The sequence below is a fragment of the Pseudophryne corroboree genome, chromosome 9 (genome assembly GCF_028390025.1).
Source record: "Pseudophryne corroboree isolate aPseCor3 chromosome 9, aPseCor3.hap2, whole genome shotgun sequence".
NCBI classification, from domain to species: Eukaryota; Metazoa; Chordata; class Amphibia; order Anura; family Myobatrachidae; genus Pseudophryne; species Pseudophryne corroboree.
The window spans coordinates 102,462,292-102,475,686 of record NC_086452.1 but is presented as its reverse complement, the minus strand read 5'-3'; the positions used below and the strand labels follow the sequence as shown (position 1 = coordinate 102,475,686).

General features: G+C 42.7%; 1 protein-coding gene across 4 annotated transcripts in view; it reads left to right on the top strand.

Moving 5' to 3' along the window:
- Window positions 1-13,395, top strand: part of ASTN1 (astrotactin 1) — a 689,393-nt gene that overhangs the window by 666,084 nt on the left and 9,914 nt on the right. For all 4 annotated transcript variants that reach the window (XM_063939709.1, XM_063939708.1, XM_063939711.1 and 1 more), the window contains one exon: window positions 11,511-11,694. In XM_063939709.1, the coding sequence (XP_063795779.1) occupies window positions 11,511-11,694 (184 nt within the window). The remainder of the gene's footprint in view (window positions 1-11,510; window positions 11,695-13,395) is intronic.

The window sequence follows — 13,395 nt, the reverse complement described above, 5'->3', positions numbered from 1 at the left end:
TCACGTGTCATGAGGGGGCATGGTCACACAAAACTAGGGAAGTGGCTACATGACAATAAGGGCATGGCCACTTTATGCTACACACCGTAATGCCCATTACACATTATGCCAAACACTGTAATGCCCATTACACATTATGCCACACACTGTAATGCTTATTACACATTATGCCACACGCCATAATGCTTATTATACATTATGCCACACACCGTAATGCCCATTACACATTATGCCAGACACCATAACACCCATTACACATTATGCCACACACCGTAATGCCCATTACACATTATACCACACACAGTTATGCCACTGACACCAATTTGCAAAAATGCCCCTTATAAATTATGCCTCAACAGTGGGCTGGTGGTACATATTTCTTAATGGTACGCTGTACCACCCCATACCACCCTACGTTCAGTACTGCCTGTGGCCACTGTCCAGCCATACTCAAGAGATCTACAGATCATTGACCTGATCATCTCTTTACAGATACATGAGATATACTTTACCAAAACACATGCATTTTAAGCCATGTAATGCAGACAGAACACCATTAATAAACATACAGATGGAGCTATGCTAGTCGTGGCTCCATCTGTGTCTAGGCACGCTGCGAGCGTCTCCTTATGGACGGGCGTGCGCGCCTGGACGGAAAAGCGCTCCATTCACTTTAATGGAGAGCATCTCCGTCCGGCCCAGACAGGGATGCTTACAATGGGAAGTGGCTCTGTGCACTCCCGGTATGACTAGGCGGACGGATCGCCTAGTCACGCCCGGAGTGCACGCCTGCAATTAGGCATAAGGAAGGCTCCATCTGTAGCATTGTAACTTTTCACCTATAGGTAATAATAATAATTGTATTTATATAGTGCTTTTCTCTAGTAGGGCTCAAGTATGTATATTTTTATCCCGTTATACATGGAATAGTAACTAATACTATAAGCAATGTAAGGAGGGTTGTCTTCTGAAATGAGAATCAGACACATCCATAACCAATGCAACCTTTACACTTCCTGTCACTTTTGTGAGCCATAAAAGACAGCAAATGGACATATAGGCCCTCATTCCGAGTTGTTCGCTCGCAAGCTGCTTTTAGCAGCTTTGCACACGCTAAGCCGCCGCCTACTGGGAGTGAATCTTAGCTTATCAAAATTGCGAACGAAAGATTAGCAGAATTGCGAATAGAAATTTCTTAGCAGTTTCTGAGTAGCTCCAGACTTACTCGGCATCTGCGATTAGTTCAGTCAGTTTCGTTCCTGGTTTGACGTCACAAACACACCCAGCGTTCGCCCAGACACTCCTCCGTTTCTCCAGCCACTCCCGCGTTTTTCCCAGAAACGGCAGCGTTTTTTCACACACTCCCATAAAACGGCCAGTTTCCGCCCAGAAACACCCACTTCCTGTCAATCACATTACGATCACCAGAACGAAGAAAAAACCTCGTAATGCCGTGAATAAAATACCTAACTGCATAGCAAATTTACTTGGCGCAGTCGCACAGCGGACATTGCGCTGCGCATTAGCGACTAATCGCTCCGTTGCGGAAAAACAATAACGAGCGAACAACTCGGAATGACCACCATAAATGGGTGTGGTATGGGTAGTTCAATTTTTCAATTGGGGTAGAGCCTAATATGACCTAATATCCCAATTGGGAATGTTGACTGGTACAGTAACCCTTCACTGTAAGCCCCTCATTTTGTGTAGTGCTTTTAGGGAACTTTGGGGGTAATTCAGACCTGATCACTAGGCTGCGTTTTCTCACAGCCTACGATCAAGTCTGAACTGCGCATGTGTATGCACTGCAATGTGCAGGCGCAAAGGACCGCAACAACGGGGATCGATGCATAGCGACGGGATGGTGCGAAAAAAGCGATCACACTAGCGATCGCAAGGTGACTGACAGGAAGAGGGCGTTTGTGGGTGGAAACTGACTGTTTTCAAAGAGTCAGCAGACAGAGAAGGGGGGTGCCTCCCCCCACCCCTTTCCCCCCGGTATCCCCCCAGCACACTAAAAAATTACCTGTAACCATACCTGAACCTATCTGGTAATAGAATTTCAGAGAATTGGTCATACGTGTTTGCAAAGACATGTTTAGCTGCTCAGCCACCCCAAGACTTGTCCGATATCAGCAGTCCTAACACTACATAATAACACTGCCCACATAGGGCCATGTGATTTGTCTACAGTAAGGCATCATGATAAAGGCTCATACTAAAACACATCCAGACAGAGAGCTAACTTACTCGGGAGCCACCCCCAGGATCTCCCATTAGGACTACAAGGAATAGCATGCCTTCCAAATACTGCTCCCATTCAATACCTTTCTCACACATGCAGACAAACAGTGGCAGTTGCTCTATTATTCCTGGAGATTCCTGGAGAAAGGGGGAGGGGTCACAGACAAACAGCAGACAGAGAGGGGGGAAGTGCTTCCCTCCCCCCTCTCTGCTGGGGGAATACCAGGGGGGGGAGTACCCCCCCTCTCTGTCTGCTGTTTGTCTGTGACCCCTCCCGCTTTCTCCAGGAATCTCCAGAAATAATAGAGCAACTGCCACTGTTTGTCTGCATGTTTTCAGGGAGTATCTGGAAAAATGCAGGTATGTCCAAGTATTGGAAGGGAGGGTGTCTGACGTCAATTCTGGTCCTGGACAGGCCGAAGTGATAGCAGCGGCTAAGTAAGTCCTATCTGCGCAGAGACTGCACAAAATCAGTTTGTGCAGCTCTGCTACACATGCGTTCGCACACTTACACAGCTAAACTACACTCCCCCAGTGGGCGGACACTATCTGATCGCAGGGCTGCAAAAATCGCTGCCCAGTGATCAGGTCTGAATTACCCCCTTTATCTCTCTCTTTTTTTTTTTTTATCCTTATTTTAAATTCTCCGGATCCCATTTCCTTGTTTTGTAGAACTGCTGGATCTGAATATACTTATGGGTTCAAGCTCGTCCATGCAGTTGTAGCATAGGGAAGCCAGGGTTTTATTTAAGGCAACAAATATAAGCTTTACTGTATTGTCCACAGTGAGGTTATTTTTGAAGAAAGAAAAAAAAAGATTTACTGTATATATAATGTTTAAGGGACTTTGGGCAGATGTATGAAGCGGGGAAAAGAGTGGAGAAGTGAACCAGTGAAGAAGTTGCCCACGGCAACCAATCACCTTTGAGGTAGAGATGAGCGGGTTCGGATTTACTCGGTTCTTAGCGCCAGAATTAGCACTAGTTCTTTTATTCTGGATTTTTCTTATTGGCTAACCAAAACACGTGACGTCCGTGAGCCAATAAGGAGATTCGGGTAAATCCGAGTAAAACCGAACCCGCTCATCTCTACTTTGCGGTAGCATTTATCAAGTATCTACTATATAAAAGTGAAAATTTGTCCTTCTGTCTGTATTTCTATACAAATCCACAGTTTTCCAAGCGAAGATTGTGAAATTTGACATACAAGCGTATTAAAACACGACGGAGGCAACTAAAAATATTAGAAATCCCTAGCACCCGTGGGGGGGAGACAGGAACACAGAGTATATCAGAAGAAAGCATAACTCCGGAATTACTGGAGCAATGTACTCAGAAATTGGTACACATATGCCTTACAATCTGGGAACAAACACTGTCAAGGTCAGACACCCCTAGCACCCTAGAGGTGGGACAGCAGCACAAAGTATGTCAGCAGACAGCATAACTCTGGAATGCCTGCAGCAATTTACAACAAACTTGTTACACATATGACTTACACTCTGGAAACAAACACTGTGGGGGTTAAACACCCCTAGCACCCCTAGGGTTGGGACAGCAGCACAGAGTATGTCAGCAGACAGCATAACTGTGGAAGGCCTGGAGCAATTTACACCAAACTTGGTACACATCTGACATACAATCTTGGAACAAACTCTGTGGGGGTCAGACACCCCTAGCACCCCTAGGGCTGGGACAGCAGCACAGTGTATTTCAGGAGACAGCATAACTCCCGAATGCCTGGCCAATTTACAACAAGCTTGGTACACATATGCTTTACAATCTGGGAAAAAACACTGTGGGGGGAAGACACCCCTAGCAACCCTAGGGGTGAGGCAGCAGCACAGAGTATGTCAGCAGACAGCATAACTGTGGAAGGGCTGGAACAATTTACACCAAACTTGGTACACATCTGAATTACAATCTGGAAACAAACTCTGCAGGGTTGGACACCACTAGCACCCCTAGCAGTGGGACAGCAGCACAGAGTATTTCAGGAAACAGCATAACTCTCGAATGCCTGGACCTGTTTACAACAAACTTGGTACACATATGACTTACAGGCTGGGAACAAATACTGTGGGGGTAAGACACCACTAGCCCCCCTAGGGGTGAGGCAGCACAGAGTTTTTCAGCAGACAGCATAACTCTGAAATGCCTGGAGCAATTTACACCAAACTTGCTACACAAATTACTTACACTCTGGGAACAAACAGTGTGGGGGCAACACACCTAGCACCCCTAGGGGAGGGACAGTAGCACAGAGTATTTCAGAAGACAGCATAACTCCCGAATGCCTGGACCTATTTACAACAAACTTGGTACACATATGACTTACAGTCTGTGAACAAACACTGTGGAGGTAAGACACCCCTAGCATCCTAGGGGTGAGGCAGCAGCACAGAGTTTTTCAGCAGACAGCATAACTCTTTAATGCCTGGAGCAATTTACACCAAACTTGCTACACAAATTACTTACACTCTGGGAGCAAATACTGTGGTGGTAACACAATCACCAGCGCCCCTAGGGGTGAGCCAGCAGCACAGACTATATCAGGACATGCATGATATGTCAGTGATCACAGGGCTGCATGTGACAGGGCCAGTGACATGATGTGAGGAGGGGAATGCAGGTAGCACAAACCCACACACTGAGAGTTATATAGTGGAAGTAGCACGGTCCCCCAGCAGCACAGAGTATATCAGGAGATATATAATTTGCTGCGCTATATAATAAACTGTGAAAAATTCCATAATTTCACTGGGGCACTGACATGATGTGAGGAGGGGAATAGAGGCAGCAGGAAGCTACAGACTGAGAGTTGTATAGTGGGAAGAGCAGGGTCCCTTGGGGGACCAAAAAGGGGCCCGGCCACTACACAGAGTGCGTCAGGGAAGCAAGATATGCCTATATACTAGATCTCCAACCAACGTGAATTAACGAACTATCATTCTTATTTTCCATCCTCATCCCATAGAGAAACACGGGTATTCAGCTATCTACAATGTTATTTATACTGTGTGTTTAATATTTACAATTATTTTTGTAAACAGACATTCTTAAAATCCCGGGCAACACCGGGTACACCAGCTAGTAGTCTATAAAAATATAAGTATAAGCTGATTGGTTGCCATGGGCAACTTTTCCACTGGCTCACTTTACTCTTTTCACTGCTTCATACATCTCCACGTAAGGGCCTGATTCAGAGTTGTATGCAATTTTTATCTCATTTGAGTGATTATCGGCGACTGCACATGCCTCTGTAGCGCACTGTGCATGCGTCTTGGTAACAGCATATCTGCCGCAAAAGTCTTGTGGCCGTGTTCACAAAGAGGACCTATTTGCAAGGTGATTGACAATCAGTTATCCTTTGGAGGAAATGGCGGGAAGTGGCTGCAGAAACACAGCAGTCTGCGCAACCACAGGGCCACTCAGAAGCCCGGTAACCGACTTATCTGCAACAAATGCTACGTCTTTGTACGTAAAGCCACCGGTGGGCTTCATAATACAAATTCAGGCTGCTGTATCATTAGCATACAACTGTGAATCAGGCCCTACTTTCCTAAGAGTACCTATCTACTTGTGAGTTCTCTATAACTTTGGATGCTGATATATTTTGCTGATTGTAATGCATTCCTCTATCCTCGCTGTGCATTTCTGGTTACTGTTAAATGTTTTATGTATGCAGAAGAAAATACATTATACACACTTGTCTGAAGCCTCTTGCAATACAAGGTCAACACGGCACCTCAGGGAATGACTCTAATGTTTACTTGTACACTTATGCATTGGATTACATTAAAGCCAGTACAGTGCTCCTGCATACGATTCCATGTCTGTCCTCTGAGTATTTCCAGGTTCTAAGACAGAGTAGAACATACTCAGTATAAGTCAGAGTATTTTACTGAGGATGACGCCGAGCCATCCACCACTTCGTGCATATTTCATAACTAAGTGCTCTGTGCTGTAAATAAATTAATAGGTAGAGGATGTTAAAATATAAACATCTAAAATGCATCACACAAAAAGAACAAATCTAAGAAGCAAAAGAAAAAATATGATTCAAATGTAATAATAAGGGTAACTGGCATCCAGGACACATTTCTGAGCCCACTCAGTGCCTCTAACAGAAAGTTCAAGATTATAAATCAATTTAATAAAAATAGAAGTAGAATCTCTTTACCAATCATGTGAGACTTTTGATTAGAGGTAGTAGTGTATACGGAGGGGGACATGTACAGTATCAGTCACCATAATTACTTATCTCCCAGCTGTATGCCATTTAATGGGATTCCCCCCCCCCCCCCTCTTTCCCCTCTTTCCTCCCTACTCTGTCTTATAACTTGTTACATGTTACCAACTTGATTTGGTACTCTGTATTTTCTACTTGTTGTCCGTTCTAATATACACAATACAACGCACACAAATAAGATTTAAAAAAAAAAAACAATAGTTTTTTTATTCGGGATTGTATGTAAGTCCATTTTGCGGACTGATCTTGTGATTTTTCGCACTACATATGCTCAATAGCCGGGCATAGACAACTGTAAGCTATAGGGTACGCCTCTCAGCCACATCTCCACTTCCTGCTGATTGGATGTAAATGGACGTAGCTAAGCGTTTGCACATGTGATAGAGAATTACTTTGTGTAGGCAGTATTGCAGTGTACGCAGAGATCCATCTGAATAAAGACAGATCTCTTGCGCCAATTGTAGAACTGGGGTAAATACATGCTGACAGCTGCTGTATACATGCGGATGTATAGGGCAATGCTGCCGCATAGATGTGGCAATCTCCGAACACAGCCGAAGAGCCACAGTTACTTCTATGCACACAATGCAGCTGTAATTGCGACTGACTTGTCACTTATTTACAAATCTGAATTGGGCCTGTTTTATATATATATATATATATATATATATCAAACAGGATTTTTTTTGAGGAGCACTCTAATTAGAATTACCTCAGGCTTATTGTTAGACCTTAGAAATTATATATGAACATTTATGAACCAAGGATGAATTGATACTTCCTTATACACAAGTACATCCGATGTTTACCAAATAAAATTTGCTTTATTAACATGTCATTAAAATAATGGTCTGATTAAAAATTCATTTTTGCAGATAATTTTTCACCAAAAATGCATTAATACACCAATTTACAGACTTTCTTTTGCCCATTCATTTCGTTCAGCATAATGATAATACTTTTTTCACCCAACGCGTTTCGTGTAAGGTGACTTCTTCAGGGGTGTTATTTTCAAAACCATTTGATGTTCATATTTTGGTGTTAGAGATGTTTTCATTCATAGATGACTGGTAATAATAATGCACCAAAAGCAAATCAGTGTGCTATAAAAATATATATAGAAGGATCTTGTTTGATTTCTTCAGAAAAGTGACTTTTTATCTGAATTCTTACTTTACGAACTCTTGGGACTAGCTTTGTCTTCAAATCAATAAACATGATACATGATAGATATATATATATATATATATATATATATATAGTGTAGATCCTACCTGCATAGGAAATGATGGCACTCTACAGACTTGTTTCCAAAAGGAATGTGAGCTTTAATACTGACGTTTCAAGATCATCAACCTTGATCAAAAGACCGTTGATGGTCTTGAAATGACGGTATTAAAGCTCACTTTCCTTTTTGAAACAAGTCCTCTGTGAAGTGCCACCATTTCCTATGCAGGTGGGATCTACAGCAAGTAGAATCTACACTATCTTTTTCCTGTAGTAGGCACCACGGCAGCTGTACCGTATCATATATATATATATATATATTAAGAGGGGATATGGGCATCAGTGACCACTGGTGTTAGGTACATATGATAGTATTCAAAATTTCTCAAAAAGATATATACATTTATTCTACATAGGACAAGAATTACTAGTTGAAGCAGAAAAAAACGAATAAAGCACATTTGTTTAAAATCAAATTCAAGTAATAAGAAGATTAAAAAGATCTAAAAATGAAAAAGAAAAAAGAATGCATAAAGTGCATAGAATAAGTTCTTAACTTAAGTGCGGAGGTCAGTCTAGGAAGCAATCATGGATTACCAACGCGTTTTCGTCTGTCAGGACTTCACGGACTCTTTGATTTGTTCACAAACATCACTTTCTCCGCACATGTAGGGCTAAATGTAATAGCTTGCGAGTTACATAACATAGTAACATTAGTAACATAGTATTTGAGGTTAAATAGAGGCAAATTGTCCATCGTGTTCAACCTGTTTTAAGTTGTGATGATTCTACATACTTGCTAAATAATGTTTTATGACTAGTTAGCTACTATAACTCATGTTACCCCCGGATTAACCACGTTGATATTTTAAGTATTATAACCTTGGATAGCTTTTTCTTTCAGAAATGTATCCATTCCTTTTTTAAATCCAATTACAGAGTCCGCCATTACCACCTTCCCTGGCAGGGAATTCCACATCCTGATTGCCCTAACAGTGAAGAACCCTTTCCTCCGTTGCGTTCGGAACTTTCTCTCCTCCAGTCGCAGCGAGTGCCCACATGTCCTAAACTGTGTTCTTTTAATAAATAATTCCTCTGATAACTCTTTGTGATGTCCCTTTACATATTTGAAGATATTAATAATATCTCCTCTTAGGCGCCTCTTTTCTAGTGTTTACATATTCAGCCTAGTAAGTCTTAAATTATAGTCCAGTCCTTCTAGGCCTTTAATCAATTTAGTAGCTCGCCTTTGAACACTTTCGAGTTCACTGATGTCTTTTTTATACAATGGTGCCGAAAACTGAACACAATATTCCAGGTGCGGACGTACCAATGCCTTATACAGCGGCATGATTACATCCGAGTCCCTTGTCTCAATTCCCCTTTTTATGCACGCTAGCACCTTACTTGCCTTCTTTACTGCGTTTTTACATTGTGTACGGTTATTAAGCCTATTATCAATGAATACCCCCAAATCTTTTTCCAACTCTGTTTCCCCTAGGCTTTCCCCATTTAATATGTAGGATGTAAGTTTGTTTTTAGTCCCAAAATGCATAACCTTGCATTTGTCTGTATTGAACCTCATTTTCCATTTAGACGCCCAGAGTTCAAGTTTAGATAGATCATTCTGCAAGGACTTCACATCCAATTCTGAATTAATTACCTTACACAGTTTAGTATCATCTGCAAAGATTGACACTGTGCTTTCCAGGCCTATTTATAGGTCATTGATAAATATTTTGAACAGTAGTGGTCCGAGTACGGACCCTTGTGGTATTCCGCTGACTACTAGGGACCAGGTTGAGAACTTACCGTTGACCACTTTTCGCTGTACCCTGCTATCCAACCAGCTGCTTATCCATATGCAAATAGTTTTTCCAAGGCCAATCTCCTTTAATTTGATCATCAGTCTCCTGTGAGGAGCTGTATCGAAGGCCTTTGCAAAATCTAGGAAGACCACATCCACTGCTTTTCCTTGATCAAGATTATTGCTCACTTCCTGCCAGAGGTGCGGGGCTTGTGTGAGTCTGCCCGTATTTTTAAAGCGCCAATCATTTACAAGGCAAAACCAGGTTGTTTTGCCTTGTCAATGATTGCCGCTTTAAAAATAGCCTGTAGTGTTACTGATTGGAAACATATTTCAGAGGCTCATGCTAGCATTTATAGATTCGGTGTGGAGTCCCTGCTGTCATCAACGGTAAGGCTAAGACTCTGCATCTCTATAAGGCTCTACCTCATCCAAGCTTGGGAAGAGATAAAGTACCAGCCAAACAACTTGAACTGCCAGTTTACATGCTGTGTTGCAAAAATACTGTATCACTCTCCACTTTATCTATCTCCAAACATTGATAAATCTCCCCCTTTATCATAGAGGGGACGAGGCATGCACAGGTCTCAGTACCAGATAGAGATAAGGGGGGTCATTCCGCGTTGATCGCTAGCTGCATTTGTTCGCAGCGCAGCGATCAGGCTAAAAAATTGCATTTCTGCGCATGCGTATGTGCCGCACAACGAACAATGTAGTTTTGCACAGGGTCTAGCGAAGCATTTCAGTCGCACTGGTGGCCGCAGAGTGATTGACATGAAGTGGGCGTTTTTGGGTGTCAACTGACCGTTTTCAGGGAGTGTTCGGAAAAACGCAGGCATGCCAGAAAAAAAACGCAGGCGTGGCTAGGCGAACGCTGGCCGGGTTTGTGACGTCAAAACAGGAACTGAACAGTCTGAAGTGATCGCAAGCACTGAGTAGGTTTTGAGCTACTCTGAAACTGCACAAAAAAACTTTGTAACCGCTCTGCGATCCTTTCGTTCGCACTTCTGCTAAGCTAAAATACACTCCCAGTGGGCGGCAGCATAGCGTTTGCACGGCTGCTACAAACTGCTAGCGAGCGATCAACTCGGAATGACCACCAAGAACAGGACTAGAATGAAGCAAACTAAGGGCTCATCCCCATTTATCCACTGTTATAGCTCTTTATACTGTACGTGATAGTAAATGCATGAAGATCACATTAAACATGAGTGACTGGTACAGATGTGGTTTCCAGAATTCTATTCCCAACTGTAACACTGAATTTAAAATCAGAAAGGTAACATGCTAGTTCTCATGTTTCCCAGTGCATGTAAGTGAATGAGCCCTAATTCTGCGTTCCATTGCTGCGAGAATACCACGGGACTCCTGGTTATGTCGTATCCATCGCCCCCAGCATCTAATGAGCCCCCAGAATGTATGTTTCATTTCTAGTGCTCATTATGGCAGGCTTGATTACTATAGCCCACGAATGGTTCTGCCTCATGAAATCCCCAAACGCCTAAAAACGTTCTTGCAACTGCAAGCGTATTGCTTGGAAATTCTAATTAATTAAATGTTATAAATTGCTTGAATGTTCTTCCTTCAGTTACATGACCTTAACTGCTATATTTTGTATATTCAGTGATACTTGTTATAGCGATTCATGGAGTTTAGCTGCTTTGGCAAACCAATTAAATATAATTAAGACTGAAGTTAATAAACTGTTAAAGATGATAGAGAACATTTAGAATGGGTTATTGTTTTGTCTTGATGCATTTCCTGTACGTTTTGAGTAGTACTTTTAATTTCCGCTGTTAAAGGAAATTAATGAGTTTGGGAAAAATTGGGAGAATTAAGAAGTGATCCGAATCACTGTAGTCTACACTGCGGTCATTACGGCGGCAATGGGTTGTAAGATATGCGCTATTAAGTAAGTGATGTATATTTTACTGTCCTCACTCTTCAACTGTGCGATTGATCACTTTCCTCTCTCTCCCAGAGGTGGCTGATAAAATCTACAACCTTTTCAATGGCTACACTAGTGGTAAGGAACAGCAGACGGCATACAACACGCTGCTGGAACTGGGGTCTCCCAGCTTACACCGGGTACGATTCCACTACAACCAGCACTTCCAAAGTTTTGGGGAGTTCACCTGGCGGTGTGAGGACGAGCTAGGGCCCAGGTACAGTATACCTCATTGCATCTTGGCCTGTTTACGCCGGTAATTTGTCGTGCACGTCGGTATTTTGTCGTGTTGAGGAACAGAGATATTGTTAATGGCAATAGCTATTTTAGTATATTAAATAATAATATATCGCTCCATAACTTGGATACACAAACCCTATTTTCTGTTGTTCTCTTGCAAAGTCACACATACCTTCTAACCAATGGCGTGCAAAGTGTGTGGTGTACTCCAGGGGGACTCACACCACACACCCAGCACCCTTTCTTTTGATACTTAGCCCAGCGGCAGCATCGCTGCACAAATCACTGAGAAAATTACACTGCGGCCATTTTCCCAGTGTTTCACGCATGCGTAGAAAGAAAATGGCCACCGTGCCATTTTCCTGGAGACTCACGCATGCGCACTAGACTCTGGCACAGCGCTAGGATTTACTAGTTACTTAGTGATCAGAGTCTACTGCACTGCCGGCTAGAGAGGAGGGGGCCTAGATGGAGACTGGACACGGGCCCCCTCCTCTATTAATATGCCCCTGTGTCTAACAATCCCAATTTCCAGCAACAAATCAATGGTGTGGGTATGGCCTGCTGGCTTGGGGTGTGGACTCATCCAATATATGCGTGGTTGGTTTGGATCAGGCTATTTTGTCCAGGCAGTAACATTGCCAGATTTTAAAGTTGCAAACTGTCCGCTGTGTCATTGGGTTTTTTTCAGGCTATACAAACATCTCTCTTAACTCCTAAAAGTTTATAGAAAATTCCTCTTTGTCACCTGAAATGTACACCTTATATCATGGGTCTTCAACCTGCGGCCCTCCAGCTGCTGTGGAACTACACATCCCAGCAAGCCCTGCCTCAGTTATAGCATGCCTTAATAGCAAAACTGTGGCAGGGCATGCTGGGATGTGTATTTTCACAGCAGCTGGAGGGCCACAGGTTGAAGACCCATGCCCTATATAATGTATTACATATTTTACTGATTTGTGGTATTTCTAGTTTTGCACAGTATTCCATGTTGAAGGGGGTATCAAAGCACAGAGAGAGATAAAGTACCAACCAATCAGCTCCTAACTGTCAGTTTTCAAACACAGCCTGTAACATAAGAGTTACTGTAGAAATAGATGTGTTAGTGCTTTATCTCTCTCTCTCCACTGATACCACTTTCATACAGAAAACCCGACAATTACCCAGCATTCCAGTGCCTGGTGGTATTGCGGGGTTCTGTCTGACCTCCCCTTTCACACAGACAAGCAAATTACTGTGTTGAGAATTTCGACCCATGGCTTGTTTACAGGAATTTGCAGATCAACACGGGTATTTTGTCTGTGTGAAAGGGTCAACTCAGGTCAAAATTCCCGGGTCTCCAACCCTGGTAAATTCCAGGGTCGAAGTCCCAGGAATTTCAACCCGGGTTGACCCATTCACACAGAAAATGGACCCGTGTTTTTCATGAAATTACGGGGTAGAACTGCTTTAGAAGGGGTATTAATCTCTCCATGCTTTGATAAATATTCCCCTTATTATCTGACATTCTGGGAGTGCGTGTCAATGTTCACAGAAGAAGGTTAAATCTTAATAGTCTTGTTCTATGCTTTCTTGCAGCCACTTACAGTTTATACAAATGTACTTAAGATTTGTCTTGTTAAATGTCGGTCAAATATATAGAAGAGACTTTCTAACTTTTCATTCCTCCTCTTAAAGG